At 35.3% G+C, this 25622-nt stretch overlaps 1 protein-coding gene and 1 long non-coding RNA gene across 2 annotated transcripts in view; one reads left to right on the top strand and one right to left on the bottom strand.

Annotated features, from left to right (window-relative positions):
- Positions 1 to 25622, bottom strand: part of LOC114461721 (adenylate cyclase 9) — a 51403-nt gene that overhangs the window by 10695 nt on the left and 15086 nt on the right. Inside the window, exons 2-7 of the mRNA XM_028444023.1 lie at positions 11999 to 12198; positions 10949 to 11050; positions 10479 to 10753; positions 8676 to 8778; positions 5994 to 6211; positions 2656 to 2815 (exon numbers count right to left, since the gene is read on the bottom strand). Coding sequence (XP_028299824.1) covers positions 2656 to 2815; positions 5994 to 6211; positions 8676 to 8778; positions 10479 to 10753; positions 10949 to 11050; positions 11999 to 12198 — 1058 coding nt within the window. The remainder of the gene's footprint in view (positions 1 to 2655; positions 2816 to 5993; positions 6212 to 8675; positions 8779 to 10478; positions 10754 to 10948; positions 11051 to 11998; positions 12199 to 25622) is intronic.
- Positions 5302 to 24132, top strand: LOC114461729 (uncharacterized). Its single transcript, XR_003673861.1, has 3 exons — positions 5302 to 5481; positions 10875 to 10879; positions 24120 to 24132. It is a non-coding gene; the product is annotated as an uncharacterized LOC114461729 (long non-coding RNA).

Here is a 25622-nt window from a genome sequence, read left to right as displayed (position 1 = left end):
AAGCTTCAAAGTTGAGGACAGAAATTAGTGACACTTTTTTACGTTCTACCTGGATTTGTCACTTTAGTAAATGTATTAAGGGGTGAAAGTTGGTGTCATTTCAATTCCAAAAAAAATATAATAAATGGAAATGTTAATAAATGTGTCTGGAAATAGAAATATTTATGTAGCAAATTATTGTTTTTGTAATGGATTGTTTAGTCGATTGTTTTCCTTCATTTGATTTGATTAAATAATCATTTCACTAGATTTGAGATATTATACATTTTATATTCAAAATGTCATTTTAGAAATGACAAAAACATTATCATTAAAATGTATATAAATGTAAAATAATGTTTTGAATGTGGGAAAGCTTATTGTTTTAAAGCAGTTACTGATGGTTACAATTAGAAAAAGTGATAATGTCACATTTGACAGTAAATGTGAAATGTGACCGACATTTAATGATTGAAAGATGGTGTTTTAATGAAACCAATTCTTTGATCAGATGATTTTTCTTATAATTTCTAATTAATTAAATAATTAAATAATCAATCAATGTTCTATATTGGAAAAAACCAACACCATTTAAAAATAAAAGTGCTGATATAATGTAATATAATATAACTAATAACAAAAGTAACATTTTGCTGTATAGCTCGTGCCTATGGAGGGACACCTTTGTGATTTTACCCCGGGGTTTTTTAACCATGGGGTCGGGACCGCATGTGGGGTCACCAGGAGTTTAAACGGGGTCGCCTGAAATGTCTAGTAATTGTTTAGAAAAATAAATAAATTCCTGATTTAATATACATTTTTGATTATTATACTTATTGCAAATAAAGCAACACAATCTTAAACAACTGTAATCTATACTTTCACTTAAATCTAGTTTAAATAAAATGCAGGGTATAAAAATCTGAGCTGGCATAACTAATTAGTAATACAGTATAACAAACATGATCAAAAACTAATTCTAGATGGAAAAAAAAAGTCTTTAGGGTCGCCAGAAATTCTTGATCATCAAAATGGGGTCACGATCCAAAAAAGGGTTGGAAACCACTGCTCTACCCTATTACCGTACTTCAAAATGTTAATGGTTCTTAAGTTTGAAGAAACTAGTACTATTACTTTATGTCCAACAACACCAAGCTGTGAAATAAATGTCAAACATGTTGATGTGGTCTAAATAAAGCCAGGAAGCAGGAAATTTGTGGAACATTCTCATGCTGACAACGTCTCCAGTAATAACTTATTATTCAAACAGATGGCATTCCTATATTTCTGTGATTTACTCATGTTATAGTGTCCATATCTTCAAAGGCTTTAAAGTCCACAAAACTGTATGTGTAATTAGAAACTCTCCGTGAGCAGACTGCTTTGATCTGCCAGCACTGAAGAGATGGAGAGAGCTGAGAAATGAGAGAAGTGGATGGAGCAATCGGGTGGTGAAAGCTAAGCTATCAAAGCAGCAGACATCTTGCAAGCAGCCGCAGGCTCGGAGCTAGGCTGGTGTCGAGCTGGATATGGCCGTGACTCCAAACAGCACTAAACAAGTATAGATGTTTCCAATCTGCTCTCATACTAAGCTCACAAAAAGAAGAAATGTCAACATTTCTGATGCCAAGGTCAACAGACAAAGTCTCCTGAAGCCTTCTTACTGTTTTCCCTCAACAGTTCCTATCATGGTTAAAACCAGTTAATGCACCTCTGGCTTCAGACCACCATGGCTTATGCACAATTTCTCCCAATAATTCAGCTCGTCTCTGCTTACACTGGCTTAGAGTTATAAGTGACGATAAATCTTATTAGCTTATAAGATCTCAAGTTCAACCCTTAAACAATCAAGAACAAAAAACCTTACAAAAGCATGAATATGGTGGTTGCAGGAAAAGATGCAAAAGCAGTCTATAAATGAGTGAATTTAGGACAGACTGTTTCTTACATTGTAACTTTACAAGTAATAAAAAACAAGTTAAATTTTACAGCAACTGCAACTAACAATTATGTCTGAAAAATGTTGACTCCAAAAATATCTAAAAATGTTATGACTAGAACAGAAATTATATATATATATAAAAAAGTAGAAGCAGCAGCAAATAAAATAAATAAAAAAATCTATTCAATTCAATTTTTCTGGTTACAGATACTACAACAGGGTTTTTCAAACTTGGGGTCGTGACCTCAAGTGGGGATGCCTGAAATGTCTAATAATAATAAAATACAATAAATTACTAATTAAGATTATATTTTTTTAATTTTTTAAACTGTATTTATTTATTTTTATTTAATTATTTTGTACAATTAAAAACACAATACATAATGTCACAGAAATAGACATACAGTGCAGGAAAAGGCAAAAAGCTGTTTTTTTTCCCCCAAATTAAAACACCACACAAACTCAAACAACAGTATTCTATACTTTCACTTTCTCAAATTTAAACCTAGTTAAAATAAAAGTATCTGAGCTGGCGCATATTGTCACTTTGTGCACTAATCCTGTCTATTCTGTATTTGTGACACAGCAACATAACAAATATGATCAAAAAAATAATTTTAGAGAAAAAAGGCCGTCAATGCTGATTGTAGCAAAAAAGAGTTATTAGAAGCTCTTTATGAAATCAAATCAATAGAGGATTAATAATAATGTTGATTATTATTGTGCATATCTACCTGAAGAGGGAGGTGAACGCTACAGGTGAGGTGGGCCAAGACGGAGACGGCAGGAAGAGACACTAACACGGCCCCGATCACGTGACGCGACACCCATCCAGAGACCCTCAGGAGCAGGGAACGAGTACAGTTCATCACCTCCTCCAAACTGAAGGCCATGCTGCAGAATGAGAGAAGTGTACAGGAGCAGTGAGGAGAAGAGTTCTAACAATTAATTAGACCTTAGTATAAAAAACCAGAGGTGTAAAACATACTTAAGTACAAGTAAAATTACTGATTTAGAATTATACTAAAAAAAAGTACCTATAAAACCAATGTGAGTACTTGTAATCAGTTCCTGTCACCTCTGTCAAAAACTGAATGAGTCAAAATTATTTAATAAAGGAGGCAAGTGAGGAAATGTGCTATGGAGGTGCTATTTATATATTGTTGTATTTGGAGCTAGATAAATAAAGTTTAAATGAACTAAATTGAAAACCAAGGTACAGCAGGAAAAACAACTGCATAGCCTCATTACGACCAAAATAAGATAAATTGTTCTAACAACAATGCTGTCCCTGTAAAAAGACAAAGATTCTATACTTATTTCAACCAGCAAACGAATGAAATTCACCCTGGGAAATCACAACATCATTTAAAGTACTCGAGAATCCAACTTGCGGGATTATCCCTAAAATGTCTTTAACACGACGATGAGAATACACAAAAAAGGACTGTTCAGAACAACTCAAGAATGTTTGACCAGAGAGACATGTAAACCCATGTAAATTTGCAATGGTAAAACAGGGGACGGGACCCAGATAAGCAAACTGCTTCTCTCGTCTCCTTTTTCGGCATGTACAAAAAAAAAAAAAAAAAAAAGTGAATGTAACCATGTCGGAAATAAACTGAATAAATAATGAATGCTAGCTAGTTTGCTGCTAGCCTGACCTGCTCTTGGAATTTAACCTGCTGTGATGAGGAAGCTAAATTAAACCATGAGTACATAATGATGATTGGTGCTGGTTTCATAAAGAGCTGTGATTTCACAGTCAATCTGTGAGTGGTTTCCTCTTCTCCTGTCGTCGGCACCTCAATTCAAACAAACGCAGTCGAGTGGAAAACAAACATTTGTGCTTACTGGCACAAAACTATAGGTTATATACATAACCTTGGTTTTCTGAGTAATGTGAGTGAAATGTCTCCCTATGGGATATACGCCTCCGCGTCGTATCTCAGGAGCTCTATCTCATTACGCCATTCCTGATTGGCTGGTGAAATGTATTCATCCGCCGCAGGTAGTCCTGCCTACTATAAGTAGAGTTGGCAGAACAGACCAGAATAAAATATAATAGTGATAGAATTGTAATAAAGAAGCTGGCTTTGCTAGGGTGAAATTACAATTAAACTCTATTAACTGCACTACACCACGTATCAAACTCAAGGCCCGGGGACCAGATCTGGCCCTTTAGAGCTTCCAACTACACCCACAGGGGAAAGTGAAAAAAAAAAAAAAACATGAATCACTGTTTAAATCACCAACTAATTCAGTTGTAGATATTTCACCCACTCTAAATAGATACATTCAATAAAACTTCATAGTATTAGCAGGGGATCACAGTTTTCCCATCTTTATATCACATGACTGCAGTCATTTTTCATTTCAAATTGTTGAAAGAACCCTCAATTTTTTCAAAATCAGGCAATTTTCCTTAAATTATTTCACAAAATATCCCTACATTAATCAACATTAATCACAAAACTATGGAAATTTAAAGTTTGTATCCTGTAGGGACTGATAATTGTCACTTATTGTTTGGATTTTGTCAGTGCCTTCCGTACTTTATAAATAAATGTATACGTGAAAGCGAAAACCAGGGCATAATAATTGATATTCCTCGTGTTCTTCAGGTATAATCAAACTGGTCCGTATTTGGCCTCTGGACTAGAACAAGTGCCCCAGTTATTATAGATTTATAATTGTCATATATAAGTTATGCTACTGTTTACTGATGTATAGTAATAAATTAACTCATAAAACAAGCATAACAACTGACTAATTCAAGAATGATTTGCCACTCTTTAACTGCTACCTTCTCTACCACACAAGAATGTGTACCTGTATTTATTAACAGTTATTAATAATACATTACAGTGTTTATGATCTGGTTGTCGGACAAAACATTTTTTAACTTATTTAAAAAAAAAAAAAAAAAAAAAAAAATCTTGATCAACTTCTAGTTTAAGATTAATCTCTGACATAAGAGTTTGGATTTTGCAGTTTGAATTGCGAATTCCTACAATGAATAGAGGTGTCAAATTACACAGCACAAAATGATAGTGTGATAAAGAACAGTTCACTTCCTGGGAACCACCAAATATATACAGTATATATTTCATTTGAACACTTTTTTGGTGATTCCCTGGCACTTTGAAGCTAAAACAACTACTTACATTTTAGAATTTGATAATGTTTTTATTTCTTATTTAATGACATGTTTCCCCCAGTGGACAACCAAAGGGTTTCACTGGAAAATAATGATGTTTCAGTGCAGTAAAACAATTTTATAACACTTTACCTAAAATTTTATACATAAGGCTGAAATTACGCTGTCATTATTATGACGTGACACCTGTCATTAGCACGGATAAGGTGTCATAAAGCCTGTCATTAAGTGTCAATGGTTACCCTAACACCACTAGATCCTTCCACCTAACCACAAAAATGCCAACATAGCTCCAAAGGTGTCATAATTTAGCAAACGACACTTAATGACAGCCTTCATGACACCTTATTCATGCTAATGGCAGATAATGACATCGTAATGTCAGCCTTATGTATAAAACGTCATTGCCTCCTGCAATAGTCAAATCCACTTAAATAACCAATTGTTAAATTAACTAATTTTAAAAGAAAATACATACAACACAAGTGTGCTGTGTGTATAACGTAATTACAAAAAGATATTAGTTGATTAGCTAACCCTGGTAATGTCTTAGTGCTTGTTATAATTGTCATTCATAATAAAAAGTGTTCATAGTAAAAAACAAAAAAAAAAAAAGAAGAAGCAAAAAGTGATTACTTTTGTTAAAAAAACAAACAAGAAAAAACACTAAATACTAAGAACAACTGATTCTCTTTTCTTGACATGGACATTAATCGATGTTTTTTTTTCATCTAAAAAAAAAACATCATCATATTCTAACACAACTGGTATCTTCGAAAAAAGGTTAGCATGTCGTCTATGAAGCCCATCAGGAATGAATGCACTGTCTTAAAGATAGAGACCAAAACCTAGAGTGGACAAGAATAGACTATTTCTCAGATCAGATCAGGGCAACAGTATGAGCTTCCTCACCGTATGGACAACACCAGGGAGGCCAGCTCCAGCAGACCAGCCAAGGGAGCCACAACCAGGGCAGCAGGGGCAGGTGAGCCCACTATAGGTGGGCTCACCATTGGAGGAAGGAAACAGGCCAGGGTCAAGGCCATGAAGACAAAACAACTGAGGAGAACATCCAGGAAAGAGCTGAAAGTGGAGCTGGCAAACGTCTGCACCTGAACCTGGTTCTTCACCTGCAAAGAAATGAGGGGAAAATAAGCAGAAACAATGACTCATTTATATATATATATATATATATTAATGAATAACAGCAGAAAAAGGTGGATTTATTTGTTTTTGGCTGAAATTATGTGATTGCATGAGATGCAAATCTTTAACATCTTACTGCAAGAGGTGAAAGTAATGGATTACAAGTCCTCACGTTACTGTAACTGAGTTGCTTTTATGGGAACTTGTACATTTTTTAGTATATTTCTAAATCAGTAATTTGTTACATTTCTGCACCCAAACGTTACTGAGTAAATTATTATTATTTTTTATCATGTTTTTATTTCTGTTTCATGGTCTCTTCATAAACTGCTGACCTCAGCCACTTTCTTCGGTTCTGGATGGAGTTTCTACTTATTACGTTGTTACCCACATGGTACATTTGGCATGGCACTGTTTTCAAATTCATAAATGCAGCTATACTTAGAGCCTTGTCAAATCTTTTACTTTATACAGATGCCAGATGCCTTAAAATAAATGAAGTTCCAATTGTGTAAGATATGGTGTTTTCCTTTTTACGTTTATACATGATGAGATGTTTACTGTATACAAGGGAATTATTGAACATTTCTTACCAAAAATAAATGTTGGGGGGCGATTAAAAATAACTTTTACTTTGAGTACTATTTAATTGAGCTATTTTTTTACTTGTACTTGAGTATTTTATGTATGACTTACTTGTACTTGAGTATAAAGTAAAGTTTCAATAAAGTGACAGTACTTTTACTTGAGTAGGAAATACCAGTACTATTTAAACCTCTGATTACTATGGAAGCCCAAAAGAGTCATAATTAAAAAAAATAAGAACAACTTTTTGAAATAAATACCATTTTGATAAATAACAGACAAATATATAATATGGCCATTAAATTGTTAAATAAGGTAATATTATTATGAAATCCATTTTATTATTCTCAAATATCTATTTCCACAATGGCCTTTTTATTTCAAAATGTGGTTTTTCAGCAGAATGACTTCAGTCTGTTATTTAACAATTTAATGGCCATATTATATATTTGTCAGTTAATGATCAAAATGCTATTTATTTCAAAATGCTGTTTTTATTTATTTAATTATGACTCTTTTGGGCTTCCGTAGATTACTGCCTGCAAATATAATTTTATTTTATCATTATTACTGCTCCTGATGTAAATGTTTTTCTAACATTAAAACCACTTTCATAATCTGAGGTAAAGTCTCTGAGCTTCCATTTGAAAATGTTCACTCTGAGACAAACTGGGATCATTCCATTTTAAGCCTGACGAGAGAAAAAGACAAAGGTGTGAATGTGTTCCTCATACTCTGAAGACACTATCACTGCAATCTTGGTATCTTTGAATCTTTAAACAACCTCCCTAAACTGGATTATCTACTCGCACACCATATTTCTACAAGTAATGAGCCAATCCGTGAATATTACATTACATCAGAGCACAAATCATGTTCGTTATGATTTGTCTTTAATGAGATAATGAGCAACTTTAATGTTCAGAAACTCAAAGTCTAAACATCATTAGGAAGAATTTGAGATTCGACATCTATGTCTGACCTCAAAAACCTGCTTTTTACTGAGCCGTCGACACATTTATCAATTGACACTTCCAAACCTTGTGAAAAGCCAATAAAGTGAAGCTGTAACAGCTGCAAAAAATTACAAAACATCACTATATTTAATGCTACCAACCCAGAAGGGAATGTCAGTTGACACGGAGCATTCCAACACATACTTTTTATTCTCTGCAGTAACTCCACTTCAGCAGCAGGGGGACACAGCTCTGTAGGGTCAAGTCAACATCTACACACTTTCATTTTGACATCTGAGCTTGGCTTTCTGTCACTAATTAAATATATGGTATATACAGTATATATATTTAAATGGTATACCAACACAGGCTTAAAACACACTATCCATAAACTTGTTTAAAAAAATGATGCAATAATGATTATATTTATGTAAATAATTGTGTTTTTCATTGGCTGGTATTAGGCAAACACACACAAAAGAAGATATTTTCCTTCAATATTTTTAAAATCCAAAAACAAATCTCCAAAGTAAGTTGTCAAAATTAAAATTTTAGCTTGGATAATGGGTGGACAATATTTAAATCTTTTTATTCCTATAAAACGAAAATTACATTACAAAATATCCTGCTCTTGTGAATCCCATAAAAACCCAACAAGAATAACTGGGTTAATATAATGTGCTTACCTGGGAGACCAGGACACACTAAGAGGATAAACACAACGGTAGAGGCTGCGTGATATTTCAGACACTATTCGGATGAAAACATTTTAAGCTCTATTGTTAGGGTTGATCGGGATGTATAAGCAGAGGGTGAGGTATTCAAGCCTCTACAATAAAATAAGCAGCACTGGGGTTGGAGTCAGATTTAATGCTTGAGTAATGTCTGGGTGTGTTTGTGTGTTTACCTCCTTCTTGTAGTTGCTACGATAGGCCGTTTCCAGTGGTCTCTCTAAAAAGTTCAGGCTGATTTTGTTTATTGGTGGTTTGAAAAAGTAGTCCTTCATCAAACTGTGGGTGAAGCAGAGCACATAGAGAAATATTTTACTTTCCAACACACATACAGTCATAAAGACTGTACAACGGAAGCCTTGGATACAAACGCATGTAGCAATTATTTGTAACATCTGTCTAAAACTTGGCACTTAATACATTCTATTTCTATTTCTTTAATATTTCTGTATTTCCTTGAATATCTATTGTTACTTATTTTCTGTTGGTGATATTAAAATTTCAAAGATACCGAATAATGTTGCTCACATTAATAGAATGCACGTGCTGCGTGTCCACTTGTCGCGTGTGATTTACTAAGATTGCAACGCAATTGATACCAGGGGCAAAAGTGGTGTAGACTGGTTTTTTTGAAAGAGGGACTTGTGGACGCAAGCTGGTGTGGAAACGCAGCATGACCGAATAGAAGGACGACATACGCAAAATTCAATTTAACAGTTCAGCTGTTACTGGAAGAGGAAAACTCACATAATCTTCATTTATAGCAAATGTTGTAACCTGGAGATATTTTCTATAATTAATTTATTTAGATTTTGCTTACTTTTATTATATTTGTACTTGGCAAAATTATTATTTCTATGTTGATGGGGATGAAGGTTTTCTTTGATGTTTTTTTTTCCATTTTCAAAAAAAAAAAAAAAATATATATATATATATATATATATTTTTTTTTTTCTTCTTCTTTAATTTTTTTCCCATTGGGATAAAGGCTGATACTAATGTCATTCCTCAGTGAATTCCGTCGGTGCAGGGATGTGTAGAGTGGAGTGATCTGTCTGTACGGTTTGTGAAGAAGAACTAAAAACTGAAAGAAAGAAAATGTCTTTTTCTTTTTTTAAGAGGGAAACTTGAACAAATCTGAATATATTTTGGAGGCTGTCTGTGGGGAAAACAAAAAGAAACAACAGATGAAGTCCAGAAAAAATGGCAAAATAAAAAAAGAAGTAAAATGTTTTGATTATTTATTGACTTCATTCATTCAAAAATGATGACTCAAGCAGGATATATGTCTCCTCTCTGTTGCCTTTTGCTGTTTCTTGTGTAAAGCTGACGATTAACACCTGCCTGTTGACTGAGCTAAATAAACACGCAAATCAGTTCCTGCAAATGAGTTGCATTTTTAGTAAATTACTGAATTAATCTATTTATATTTCTTCCTTCCGATATTTAGCGCTCATAGCAGATCTGGCCAGATTCCATATTCATTAACGCGCTAGTTTGCTAGTGTTATTTTGCCTGTTTGACAGACACAATCCTGGTGTTTGCAGATCACACGCAACGTCTATTATCACGTGCAGTGACGTTTTTACGGACACAAAGCGTCAGTAAACCAGGCTGTATTTGTCCAACAAAATGCTAAAAGACAGTTTTCAACATTTTAAGTTCACTTGAAGTTTTATATGCAAGGCTGACATTACGCTGTCATTAATTGTCATTCGCTAAATTATGACACCTTTGAAGCTATGTTGGCATTTTTTGGGTTAGGTGGAGGGATCTAGTGAGGTTAGGTAGGGTAAGGTTAGGGGTTAGTGTAACAAAGGGTTAAGATAATGAACAACACATAATGACGGCCTTCATGACACCTTATTTATGCTAATAAATGCATTGTTTTCTTAGAAAATCAATTTAAACAGTTATCAGACAATTTTTGTCCCTTTTGCCTTTTAACAGTGGGTTTAGTCCTTCAATCCTTTGCTCACCTGTCCTCTCTAATAACATCCACAAAGTGGGCGTCACTCTTCTGTCTGAAGTTCTTGGCTCGCAGTTGGATCAGGCCGGAGTGATCCATTCCAGTGCCAGTGGCTCCTGCCCCTCCAGCCATGCCTAAACTGGTGCCAGTTCCTGTACTGGTACTGGTTTTCTTTTCTTTTTCCTGGAGCATGTCACAAAGTGAACTCTGGCTGGCCCTCACCTGGTCCTCCAGTGGGGGGCTCAAGAGACCGTTGGCCGCCCTGGGGTTGTGACTGGGCATAAACTGGGAGAACAGGAGGTGGAGGTTAAACAAAGACAACAATCAGAGGACAGGGGCCAGTTGAGAACAACATGAAGAGGACTCAGTGGGAGATGCACTGTGTGTGACTGTTTGTTGAAAGAAGTTGAAGTGGTGAATGTTTAAAAGGAGCTTTGACAAGTGCACTGGTGCAGCCATGGGTCATGTTGTGTGTTGTACCCTAGCACTGGTGGTCTTGTGCTCATCTTGGCAGCCGTTCAGCACAGCCACATCATCAGCCTGATCTGAAGACAAGACCACACTGTGGAACACACAGGGATGCTGCAGAAAGGAAACAACGACCAAAAATAAAAGTTCAAATTAACTCAGTTACAGACATTCTCTGATATCCTGCAACATGCATGCACACACACAATAGGAAACACATCTACCTCAAACTTTTATTAACTTTATAACTGTTGTTTTTTTGAGCATGATCTGAGTTCATGTATACCACAAAAAAAGAATACTATAACTAGGTTTAAACTACTATACTGCGTGATGAAATTATTTATTCGTGAAGAGGCAAATGAGCAACATTTTGCTCGCTGATTTCATCTTTATGCAAAATAAATTGGATGGTTACGGTAGTTGCAGCCAGGGTTGGGGTCAATTACATTTTTCAATTACAATTACATCTTCAATTTTCCATGTTCGATTACAACTCAATTATGAAGACATTCACTGGCCTTTTTTTCCCAATTGCAATTCCAATTATTATTTCCCCTCTGAAAGTCCATTACAATTACATTCTCAATTACTAAAGTTAAAATCAAATTAACCGCAGTTACCATAAAAGTCAAGCTTCCTAATGTGTTAGTTTTCTATTAGCACATCTTATGATGACGGGTCGGTTTTGACCCATGTCTTAAATAAGCTGTAAAATGCACTAAAAAATATTGACTATCATGCAATTTGTTTTTAATCTCTTGGTTACCATACCAATGAAAATATTAGTAGTAATGTTTTTGGTGTGACCTTTTTTCTGTCAGTATACCACTCCATATGACATATTTTAATCATTGTTAACTACGTATGTGCAAGCCATAAAACTGCAACATGGTTCCCCAGTTTCATTAAATTGTACAGTTTTTAAAAAAAAAAAAATTCAAGTACAATTAGAATTTCATCATAATTGTAATTAATTATCAATTATGCAATTACAATTATAATTGACCCAAACCCTGGTCGCAGCTGGGAAGTAAAAACTCCTGATCCATCCACTCTTACCCCTTTCCTTTCAGCTGATTGGTGAGGCTGCAGGGGCTCAGCAGCATGTGCACCCCCAGGGATGAGGTCAGGTGTGTGAGGCTGAGGACAAGAAGGGCGGTTGACTCCTTCGTGGACTCCAACTGACACCCCTACCAAGGAACAGCCGCATTGCAACTCGTGGTCCAGCTTCCTTCCTGAAATCAGGTAAGTCCTCAGCCCTAGCAGGGAAAAAGGGGAAGTAAACAGGTAAGCATTTCATGAATATATGAATCTGTGTTCTATGTAGTCGAAATAATAATAATAATTAAAAAAAAAAAAAAAAATTTTTCAAAACACCAATTATTACCAGAGGTGTAAAGAGTACTAATATATTCTACTCAAGCAGAAGTACAGTTACTTGATTGAAATTGTACTCAAGTACAAGTAAAAAGTAGCTCAATAAATAGCACTCAAAGTAAAAGTTACTTTTACCCCCCACGTTTATTTTTAGTAATAAATCTTGCCAAGGTTCACTTGCATACAGTAAACATCTCATGTCTAAAAAGGAAGAGACCAAATTGTCTCTTGTCACTTGTGCCCTCCAGGGTGGGACCTGTTTGCTGTAAGGGGGGGGGCGCTGTCGTTGAGCAATGGTGATGATGATTATACCAGTAATAAATAGTAATTATCAATTAATAATAATTTCCCTTTATTTCTCCACCACCTTACGTGACTATCAATAACCATTTGGACAAATTTCATATCCTACTCACTAAGAAAATCTGTCAGTAACACACGCACACGCACTCCTGTGTTGTTAAAATAAAATACATTTTTATATTAATAAATATGAGGCAACATTATGTTTTTATCTGATAAAAAAAAACAGTGTCCAGCAGCTTTATAACCAAATATACATTAAAACAAAAAGTTTTAATAGTACAGAACAGATAAATAAAAACCAGAGCTGATTATCCGAGCCTTGTTCATGACTGGAATGACCCACGCATTCCCAAAATCAATGCTGACTGCATACACATGCTGACAACAAGGTAGTAGTATTGCAATACTGGGCATTTCACCAGCAATGTTTGCATATCAACTTATTGCTTCAGTGTGTTCATACAGCCATCAAGAAAATACACAAACAGAGGATTAGAGTGGTGGCCGATAGCCAGCAGCTATCAGGCTGTGCAAACACACCGTAACCTGGAGGGCTGGCACCAAACAATAGGACCAGGCCAGCTAACAATGCTAACCATCTTAGCACACGCAGGTGAGGTGAGCATGTTTGGATTTCCAATAAAATTGAATAATTTGTCCAAAGTTGACCTTTCATTAACATTATCACATCATCACTTTGGTGTGATAGAGAACATCTTTCTTTGACAAAGAACATTAATTCATATACACGTAACGTGTTTTGTTATCTCTGGAAGAATATTTTTCACAAACGAAAAGTTCCTTTCTTTTTTAAACTAAAAAATAATTTCAGTAAAATCTCTTTCTGATTTTTACTCTGTTACCAAAAAATATGTTTAAGTTATAGTGAGCCTTCGGAGTACAAATTTATTATAAATATTAAACCTTGGCAGTATAAAAGGAAGTAAAAAAATTTATTAAAAAACTTTAGTGTTACAAAAATTGTGCAAAAACATAAATGGACCAGAAATCTTTGAAAGATTATTAACCTGGTGAAAGGGACTACAAATGAAAAATAGCCTTCTGGCTAAATCTGGTAAATGTTCTATATGGATGTTAATGTACACTGTCTGAAAACTAATAAATAAATAAAATAAAATACCACTTATATGAACAAATCCATTCCCCAATATCTCGTACAAAACAATAGAGAAATTAATGAAAGTATAGTACTGCAAGAATTCCACTGCATTCTGATAAAGGTAACTTCTCCCCTCATTGATTGTCTGTGCATAATTATCAAACCAATAAATGAGGAACAAACAGCGGAGAGATGGTCAGGAAGAGACCCCAAGTGTGTTGAAGGTCACTGGGTTGAAAATGGCTCACGTAGCCCACATTCCTAAGCTACTTCAAATTCAAGTTCCTACCTTTATCAAACAGCTGCTGTAAACAAACCTTGAACAATGAGCGATTTTAAAGTCCGAACAAAGTAGAGAGGAGATTCAGTTTGGATGTGCATGTGCACACAAATGAAAATATAAGTGTCTGCTGCTTGTCACATGCAGTAAATCACCTCATAAACAACAAAGGCTCAAACTTTTTAATAAAAAATTATTTTTTGCATTTTGAAAACAAAAAGTCACCTTGTTGAGTGGAAACGCATAAAAATCTAAGTAATGGTTGTGTGTACATTTTTAAAAATTCAATAGGCTATGCAGTTTACATGCTGTGGCAGAAAATACATATAAAACAACTTTATTCTAGATACCTTCTTTTCTGGGATTGACATTTACCCCAGCCTAATGCAGGAGGATTACAGTGGCTACTTGGTGGGTTGGATACTACAGTTGTCTTAAAAGCCAAGGCATTAAAAATTACACTTGATTTGCAATTTTATTTACAACACAAAATGCTCATTGGTCAATCCTTTAAACCTGCTGTAGTGCTTGCTTTAACAAAAAAATATTACCACACAAAGAGGTTGTAAAATCCTTCATAACGATCTTTATCTGAGGGTTTCTGTTCATTAAACAGCTTTATTCTAAAATCTGGTTAACAACTGTCTAGGGGTGTCAAACTCATTTTAGTTCAGGGGCCAAATAAAGACCAGTTTGACCTTAAAGGTAAACAGGACCATTTTCCCAAAGTGCGCAAAACTCTACCTGCTCAAGAAGGAACGCCTACGTGTGCGAGAGAGCGTGCACGAGCCTAGTTTTCCTCGTGCACAGCTCTGTTTACAAGTTGGAGTCGGCATCGCTCATACAGGCCAACCTTCCAAAAGAAGCTTTGCACTTTTCCCACTATGTCAGACTTGCCACCGGTAAGTGAAAAGCCATTTTCTAAGATCCTAATGCGCACCGGGCACCAGCACGAGCACGTACATTGGCCTCATGTAAACATATCATCAGAATGATTGACAATTAGGAGGACCAATAGTTAAAATGATCCACCCAGAAGTTGAAGCCAAAATAACATTGTTCACATTAAGTGGGTCACAGTTTTTAGTGGGAAAAAGAACAAATTCAACATCATTGTGCCCTGGTTTGCACTTCCACATATACATTATATATACATGATAAAGTATGTGAGGAGTCACTCCCTGCAGGATCTTCACTTCAATTTCCCTGATTTTGGGAATTTGGGAAAGTTTTGTGGAATAATTTAGGAAAAATTTGCCAGATTTTGAAGAAATTGAGAGTTCTTCCAACAATTTGGCATTAAAATGACAGCCATCATGTGATAAACTGAGCTCTGCAAATATTGTGGATTTTAATTGAATTTATGTATTGGGAGGAGCTGTGATATCTAAGTTGAATTATTTTCTTGAGAGGGCCAAATCTGATGCTCTAAATAGCCAGATTTGGCCCCCGGGCCTCGAGTTTAACACGTTGTCTAACAGATTATTAAAAACTTGAAGAGAAGTTAGGAAACATCATCTTCGAGGAAGGAATGTGGTTAGAACATAAATCTTTCATAATCTTGATTGGCAATCACTTAAACATTTGCTGAAATCAAACAGTAAAAAAACAAAAGTAGTATTCAGGCCTTTGCTTAATAGTGAATGTAGGAGTATTCTCTGTATGGCACTAAACAGCTGTGTAGTCATGAGAGAATCACTTATCAGGTGAGCCTAATTGAACGAAACAGCTTTAACTTGCTAGGATACATAAAGATATTGCCGTTGAGGAAAAATGAACATGAAGACAGTCATCAACATCCCCCGCCACATTGGTTGTCATTATAACTCACAACCTTTTCCTGAATGGCCTAAATCTAAGAACTTAGATGTATACATTAGAAAATATTATCACATCAGAATATAAAAATTACTAACCATCTTAAACGGTTTCGAAGAAAAGCTGTCTCCTTTGACGCTACCTCAAACAGAGTAAAAAAAATGGAACAAGGGCAGTTACTCCGGAAAAAATATTTGCGCACTTCTCATTTTCAAACTCCATCAACGTATTAATACCATGAAACCACACACCAAATTTGGTTATCCTATCTTAAACAGTTTCTGAGAAAAGCTGTCCTCTTTAACTCAGATGGACGGAAGCACGGACGCACCAGATTATTATTACCCTTCCACACTTTGTGGCGGGGGATCATAATAATAATCTAGTAGTCCATAATGTTCATTACTTTGTGTCCATGTCAGTATATTGCAGCTACATACATCATATACTTTGTTTCAATAAGACTTGAATTGAACACATACTGATGAAGGTCATATCTTTTGATGGGTATTAACATGTGCTCTGTGCCATAATAAAATATAATCCATAAAACTAAGGCAAAACGTAATAATTAAATGATTTTTAGGTGTCAAATGTTGGCAGCATTATCAATTGTGAATGGGTGAATAAAAACAATCACGGCGTCACATTTGGGAAACCAAAGACGGGCGTGTACACGGAAATCAATCAATCAATCAATCAGTCCGTGAACGCAGCGCTGAAGGATGAGGAAGTGTCGCTGAGTCGTCACATTCCACACCAACACTTAAGGTCAATATGTATCATGGCTCACATGAGCAAGCATGCACACACACACGTGTGATACGTGTACCTCTACGGGTACCTGAACACCGTGAACACCCTTGTCAATTTATTTTTTAACATACAATTTTTTTTTTTTTTTTTTTACAAATGCTCACACACTTTTTTTCCTCCTCCATCAATAATCATTTGTGGCACAACTCTTTAAAATACACCAAAAGGTGAAGTTCACATTCTAAAATGAGCAAAACATCAGAAATAAATGAATAAAAAGGCCTAAATTCAAGGTTAATGTTGGACGAGACACAGGAAAGAGTTTAGACGTGCCTGCAGATGCAAATAAATAATGTATAACATGAGCTAAGGGTTATTTACGATAAGAAGTAAAGGCTAAGGGCTACATGGGCAAAAAAAAGATTTGGGAAACACTGATCTAAATGTTAAGGATTAACCAGACAAGACTCCAGCTGGGATTTATTAATCTAGCATGAATTTAGTTATTCAAAGAGTAAACAGAGGGTTTGGCTGACGTGCGTCTAGACTGGAAGTTAAAAAAAAATCTCAATTATGGGTGGGGTTCCTGGAACAGTTAAGACACGCCCAGTCTATACTATAAAATCTAGAAATAACAACCTATGCTATGTTAACTACTAAACACTCACTATACCTCTCTATTCACAATTATCTCAAGCCAACCTACTCATCACAGATTGCAGAGCCCACAGGTGATAGTTTTTATAGAAGAGGCGGGGCTAACTGTGGTGGTTCGTGACGTAAGACGCCATCAAAACGCTACAAATCTCCATTCACAGTAGATAGCAACGTTTTATTCTAAAAACTGGGTTTCAACCTATAGAGGGCAGTTACTCTTACATTTTTACACCTTAAATTGAAAAACTCTGACTATAATGTTAAAAGTTGGACCAGGAATAATCAACAACACTACTTCACAGGAGGAAAAAAAGGGGGCTTTTTTGGGGCTTTAGTTGCTTTTTGAATTGCCTTTATTTCAATCTTTATACTTTACCATACTTTTGCTGCCTTTCAGCAAAACTTTGATGGGTCAGTGCCTCAGAGGCACCAGTCTCTTGGTATGGAGTTTGCATGTCCTCACTGACTCCATGTACTGCAGTTTCATCTCAGAGTCCAAAACTTTGCATCGTAAGTTCAATGGAGTTATCCTTACCATGTCCAACTGTGTGTTTCTGTGCAGGATTAGCTCCTGTCACTCTGGGAATATATACAAATATTTAACTATTTATGAAAAAAAATCAAGTCTATAAAAACATAGTTTAGTGCTGTCTGCATTGAAAATAAAATAGAATCATGGCAAAATTAATGTTGTGTTTACAGGCTTTAATTGTTAAAAACATTTTATAACTTAATAATTTGTTTAAAAAAAAAAATGATACAATAAAAGAAATTCCAAACAGTGCAGTCACTCACTTAAACTATGACTCACTCATAAAGTCATGTAAATGTTCCTCCTCCACATACTTTAGACTAGGGACCACGCACATACACACACACAGGAGTTGCTTTCAGGAATTTTTAGATTTCTTTTCAGTTTCTGTTGAGTGTTCATCGACTTATATTACATCTACTTATGTCATCTAGTATTGGTACGCCTTAACTTCTTACACTTCACACTAACATGACTATCTCAAAATTAGGATACATTTGTGTATTTTTTGTAATTAATGTCGTGCATTCTAGTTTTCTAGGCTTTTTTGCAGCTGTTCAGGTTTAGCCAAGTCATTAGTTGACACTGTTGCACACCAACGGTTGCAAATGAATATAAACCCACATGGTTGATAAAGTGAATAAATAGCCAGTCAAAAACTGCAGCAACAACGTGCCCTTCTGACTGTGGAGCGTCTGTAGGGCAACATTTCAAACAATCCCCCCGAGGAACGTCCAAGTCCAGATTTTTCCTGAGAAATGACCTTTGACCTTCACAGAGCTTCCAACCACATGATCAAAACTATCCCCGTTGACCCGTTAGGTCGCAGGCTCCCCTCTGCTCCCACACACAGGAAAACAAACGTGTGTGTGAAAGGGCGGAGGAGACAGACTTTAAACCGGTAAAGCATTTGGTCAACTTTAAATGTTTAAACCTACTCTGACATAGAACTCATGTCTTTGAACTTCATTTCATCTTTTTTTTTTTCCATTATTCTACACAATCATCTTCATGCCTTTAACAGATGACTCCAGCACTAAAAATAAACTTGTTTTTTATTTCACAGAATTCTTCTAATCACTCGACTTTTGCTCTTTCTTTTTTCTCATAGGATGCCACTCTCGCACCTTTCAAGCCTCTGTTTGCAGTTGGTCTTTCTTTTCTCTGCTGTCATATTATCTTTCAGCCATCTGTCTTTCACTTAAACTTTCTCCCACCGGTCATTCCTTTACTCTATACCCCCCCCCCCCCCGCTACCCTCCACTTTTCTCCCTGGTCGTTGGCGGGTCTTGAGAACGGGTCTCAACAATAGCAGAGGCCTCCATATTTGGACACGTCGATGGAAGCGAAAGGATGAGCGTCTCACACGATCCTCCTACAGATGCGTTGCGTTTGCTCCCTCCCTCTCACACAGCCACTTTAGTCCTGGGAGTTCCTCTGCATCTGCTGCAAACTTTAAACTTAACTCGCTCCTTTCTTTTCTAGGGTTCTGATCTATTTGATTAAAATTATGGAGATAAATTTGTGTATTTTTTATCCAATCAAACAAAAAAATGGATTTGTAATTAAAAAAAGATTTGCAAACAAAACAAACATTACTGCTTTTTTTTTAAAATGCTGGTTATTTTTTACAAATTAAAAAATTGCTCTCATGAAACAATACATTTTGTTTACGTGTTTTTGGAATTTTTGTTTGTATCTCTTGAAGATTTGGTTTCATTTTCTGAGTTTGTTGCGTTTCCTGAAGTTTTGATTGCAGTTCAACTTCAACTTGTGGGCGGGGCCTCCGCTGGACAATGTTAGAAGTCTTTTGTCTAATGGTTGTTAATGTCATTGTTATTATGATATCTGTAATTGTTAGACAAAAACACTGGGTAGAACTAAACATGCACATTTCTCCAGGTTGGCTCTCGTGAGGAGAGAAGTTGTGATCTTCTTCTTCTTCTGATTACAGTAACACCATCAATCGAAACTGACCACTAAAAAGACATTTAACATCATTCAAAAAACGTAAACAAAATGTATAGTTTCTTGAGAACATTTTTTTCTTCAAATTACTAATTTTGTTTTGTTAGCAAAGCCATTTTTTGTTTGATTGCAAAAAAATACACACATTTCTCTCCATATAAAATCAGCCATGATGGCAGAAAGATTCAAAAAATTAAATAAGAGGTTGCAAAAAATATCCACTACTCCAACTGAAGTAATTAAAAAGTTAAACTAATCTTATGACAAAAGCATGTAATGTGTAAAGTCACAGGTAGGAGGTGTTGTTGAACCAGCTCAAAAAGCTGAACATAGGGATTTATCTAGTTTTTGAATTGAATTTATAGTCATTGCACTGATAAAATCAATCAAACAGCAGAAAGATTAAAATACTGCAGTCATATAATTTTTTTTTTTTTTTTTTAAATCACATATGAGGTCACTTGAGTGTCCACCAGTACACTAAATATGAAATAAAACCATCCAATTGTTGGTTTGTGGTCTGTGTAAGTCTTATAACACAGAAAAAATCGCTCCGTTTCAAATATTCTACATTTGTGATGTCACAAGTACAATCGGGAATCAGTGCTTTCAGATCAGATTGACAATTTCCAGCCCAATCACATCTTAGAACCCGCCCATTCCAATAAAAACAGCCTTAACACCAACCACAAATCTGGCAACACTGTTTGTGACACAATGTGACGCAGCGGTTCAGACTTAACAGCGGACTATCACCTTGAATGGACTATTCCTGTAATCTCTACATGATATGATGACAAGAAAGCAATGTAGCAGCTCCGGTAAGTGTTTGAAGCTGCTGTTGCTGCACGGCACATACACATCATGAAACAGAGTTTTTCTGACTCATAATTATCATATCTGCTTAAATAGCCATGTGTTTAACTGTAATGTGCAATTTTTTGACTGAAAACAATAACAAGAGTGTGTAAATAGCAAAAGAATGTCGCTGGTGATCAACTGTTGCGTCTATAGACATGCCCACTCAAACAGCCCGGTTTTAAAATTAGTCAGAAAGTGACTTTTCAGAGAGCGAAAAACTCCAGAAAACAGGCAGGTTAGGGAAAATAAACACTGAATACCATGTTGTTGGGGTTCCTAGAACAAATGGACCCTTTAAGAGTAGCGGCTAAATGGCACAACAATAAAAGCCACAATCATGTTAAAACCAGATGACTCCCAAAATACAGTATAATCACTTGTTCCTTATTCCATTTTGGATATTTTCTGACAATTTCACCAAAATCCGTCCATGAGTTTTTGAGTTAGACTGTTTACAAACAAACAAATAAACAACGAATAAATAACGCCAGCAAAAACATAACCTCTTTAGCAGAGGTACTGTACATGAGGTGCCAAATTAATGTTTTTTTCTGAGGGAAAGTACTGTGAATAAAACAGAATGAGAATCAAAAAAGTTCAAAGGTTAGATTCCCTGCATGGCAGCTCCGTTTTCCTGCTGCTTTTTACTGACAAAAACAACTGTGTCATGAATCAATGTGATAAAATACCTTTAAACGTTGACATTAAGCATCAAAATGCTGAATGTTTTCCAGTGTTCCGTAATTCCCTGTGTATTTATCAATGGCTGTTCTTCACTGCTTGATGGAGTCTGTGGCATGCAGTGCAGACAGGAACGGTGACGCACGCCGACTGCCACTGCGTCACTTTGATAAATACACACTCAAACACACACTCAAACATCTGTTAAAAGGCATTTATTACGCTTTTACTTGATCAACTTTCAGATCTTTTTTTTTCTGTGTGTGAAAGAGGACGGTGAGGGAAAAGCCTGTTTGCACTGGAAAAACTGAAATCCTATTAAATTCAAATTAAGCTTAAATGAAGGCAATATATGCTTTTTTATTTTTTTGACTGATGAGATATTTTAGCAAAATCCACCATACAGAACGCTACGGCCTCCTCCCCTCGGTCTTTGTAGGACTGGAAGTGTTTGAGTGCTGGTGTCACCTGACGGGACACACCCCCTTTCAGTGTTCTGTGGGAATGATGTTGTCATTCCTGCAGGAACTGATTGACAAACGGAGGGCTTTCTGGAAGCTATTACTGCCTGTCACGTGGCCTTTCGGGGTAAAACAGGGTTATGTAAATAACCTATAGTTTTTTATTGTTGTACAATCCACTTACAATCTAAATTAAGAACAAATACAGTATGTCTCATCATTGTACGTCACACTGACTAAAAATAGACACATAAGATATGTATAATTTCTGCTGCAAACTAAGGCTGGGCAATGCATCAAGTTTTTAATAAATATTGATAAATTCATTTAAGGGATATAGAATAGGACTAAATCATAATATTAGTATGCCATTTTCTCCTCCGTCTATCTTAACTCTCTCCCGCTTTGTCCCTGAGTGAAACTCAACACACACACGTGCTGACTAAACACCCCCCTCCCTCCTCCACTCACCTCCGCAGCCGCAGCGACAGCATTATGAGACAGAGTCGAACGAAGAGTGAGTTTGTAAAAAACAAAGAATAATGGTTAAATAATTTGGAAATGGTTTGGCTTCAGAGTGTCACTGTGTGCGAGTGAATGAGTGCGTGAGGGCGTGTGTGTTAGTAGTAGTAAATGTTATAATACTTTGGATAATAGTATCTGATAAATTCACAATTGTCAGTAATAAAAAATAAATAACTGATAGGTAATTGTAATGATTAAAAAAACTGTGCAGCACTTTGGTCAGCTGAAGTTGTTTTTAAAATGTGCATGAATGCACATAATTTGTTTTAGATATGATGATATTTTTTTCTACACTTATGTTAATAAAGGTCCCTGTGGCTTTAACTGGCTTACCTGAAATATTGTAAAATAATGGTTCAATGGTTGATTAAATGAATGGTTTCTAAGATTTACGACAAGGTTTTCCTCTGAAAAAAGAAACTAACAGGTATGGTATGCTATTATAGTTAGGGGAAACCCCAATTACATCACAGAGAAAACATCAATATATATTGAGTATTGCCATTCTGGTTTGATCGTAAGCATCAAAGCATAATCTGAAGGCAAGGGCAAAAATATCGAGATATATATCGTATATCGTGATATAGCTTGAAAATGGCGAGATATTAAAAAAAAAAAAAAAAAAAAGGGCCATATCGCCCAGCCCTACATTCAGTGCACCCTCATCTATCACCCATAAACACCTCCCCTACACTGGCCCACGTCAGACTGTGGGAAATCCTTGGGAAAAGGTCAGCAGCAAAATACAAGCCTTGTTTTTCTTTCTTTCACTTTTCCCCTTAATTCACCACTTTTCCAACAGCCCACCAAAAAAAACTATTCTACTGGTGTTTTTTAGTAGGTTTTCTTGGAATTTTTTTCTGTTTTTTGTTGTCGTTTCTTAAATGCTCATGGGTGGATTTTTTTTTTTACTTATTTATTGCAGTTCAATCTTGGGTAACTCTAAGAAAAGGTAGAAGAAAAAAAAAAAACTCATCCACAATCTTCAATTGCAACTACAAATCTCTTATGTCACGCCACAATCTTCATAAACCGTTTCACATTTGGACAACCAAGGATAATAAAAAATGTAGTATTGAACGTCTTATTGATCAACGCCACAGTGTTTGTGCCCAAATGTTCCGTTTTCTTGTTGTTTTAGTTTACCGGTGCAAAATAATGCTACAGGGACATTGAAATTCTGACTAATTATAAAAGAAATGATAGATATCTCAAATAAAATAATGACCCATATTAATCTAATTTTCACTAGTTACAATTATATTTGAGATATCTAAAATGGAATTTGAGGCATCTGCAATTAATGAAATCCGTTCTAGTTATAATCCCAAGCTGAAATATGAATAATATAATTTTGAATTCCATTCATGATATCTGAAATGTAACAATTTTCACTAATAAGAATTGAGCTGTAACTAGTCAAAATTACATTATAAATAGGTCAACTTGGTGCTAAAACATATCAGAAAATTGAATAATAGATATTGGTAAGTGAATTTAAATAGAAGTCAATGGTAAAAGTTGACTAGTTGTAATTAGGTTACAGAAATCTACGAGTGGGAAATTGATTGTTGATATCAATAATTACCAATGTGACAAGTGAGAATAGAATTGTCGATAGAAATAATTAGAGTTGCAACTAGTCATAATTAGAGTAGTGTAGGCTTGTGATTCTAATTAATTAAAAAGTAATTGTTGATTTCTACAATTGCAATTACCTCCACTGATTAAATATTATAACGGATTGCGATCTGGGGTGGGACGATATCTAAAATTTACAGGACGATAGACGATACTGGGCTCACAATAAAGATAGATGACAAATTTTTTTGGAAAAGGAAAAAACGACCCCAAAAAAGCAGTTATAACATACGTATAGTATATACTGTATACTCTGGGTATGACCTTTTCCACCCAATGAAAATAAAATAAAACAATAACATAAAAAAGAACAATATTTCCTATTCAAAAAGTAAAAAAGTGCCACTTTGCAAATAGAACACAAAAACAGAGACTGATAATTCATGACAGAAATTAAAACAATATTAAAAAAAAAGAAATCAAACCTCAAAATATTGCAATACCACTTGTACCACCATGTGTGGAGTGAAAGAATAATACCATGTAAAGCGCTTTGAGTCACCAAAATAAGGTGCTATATAAATCCAATGCATTATTATTATTATCGTGACATTTTAGTATTTCGAGATCTCATCGCACGATATATTGTCTCATCACTACTTGCCATACATGGCCACGTAAATGGTTAGCTTTGCTGTTAGCCACTATTAGATGTTTGGAATGCATCGGCAAGAGCAAAGTTTAAATACCAGAAGGTTTATAACATTCATGTTTCACAATATAGAACATTGTACTCTCTGCAGTATTAATAGTAGTGTTTTTACAGTCAAATCCTTAGACACAGACAAGTTACATTTCACACTGAATCTAATCAAATGCAGTTAAGTGAAGGAGTTGTGAGCGCAAAAGCAAAAGTGGCTATATATACTGTAGCATAGGGCTGAAAATTGATTTAATCGATTTATGGAATTTGTAGATAAAAACAATTTATATTTTGCATATTCGAGTTTTTAATTATTTTTTGTTTTTTACTTTTTCGCATTCCGTCATTGTGGGTTACCGTAGCGCGATGTTTACCCTTTGAGTAGGCTATATGTGTGCCACAGGCATGTTTAAGTTTTTATTCACACTACGCTGATATGCTAAGGGAAGAGTTTATCATTTTTTTTTAATTGTAATGTTATAAAATATGTAGTTATCTGATTTCTTAATCAGAAAATTGAAGCTACTGTGAAGTTGCTGTTGCACTTTAGCTTAAACCTGGGTTAAAGCTTGAAATAGTTGAATGACAGAGTCTCATTTACTTTTTATTATGGGATTGTTATATGCATTTTAACTCTTGAGGACAATTACAGCAAAAAAGTTGCACTTTTGACAATATATATGATGTCTGCAGTCATTTTTAAGTACATTGAAAAATAAAAGAAAAATCTTAAAATCGAATGGAAACTAATTTTTTTCAGACTTTTTTGGGGGCAAAATCGCCCAGCACTAGTGTAAATTTTATTTCTTTGCGCTCCGGTACCTGACCAGTCCGGGGCTTGGTCCCAATATGGAACCTGTTAACAGGAAATACAGAATTGGGGACCCAATAGTTGCCATCATGTGTAGAGTACTACAGATATACAGCCATGTCGGGTTTGTACGTTGCTTTCTGTATAATATAACTGACCACAAACAACGGCATTTAAATGTCTTCATGGGCACTTGTTACATGTGTAGAATGAAATGAGACATTTTCTTCATAGAGATATAATAAA

This window comes from Gouania willdenowi, chromosome 1, assembly GCF_900634775.1.
Source record: "Gouania willdenowi chromosome 1, fGouWil2.1, whole genome shotgun sequence".
NCBI classification, from domain to species: Eukaryota; Metazoa; Chordata; class Actinopteri; order Blenniiformes; family Gobiesocidae; genus Gouania; species Gouania willdenowi.
The sequence above is the reverse complement of the archived record's forward strand: the minus strand, read 5'-3'. Positions and strand labels throughout refer to the sequence as shown.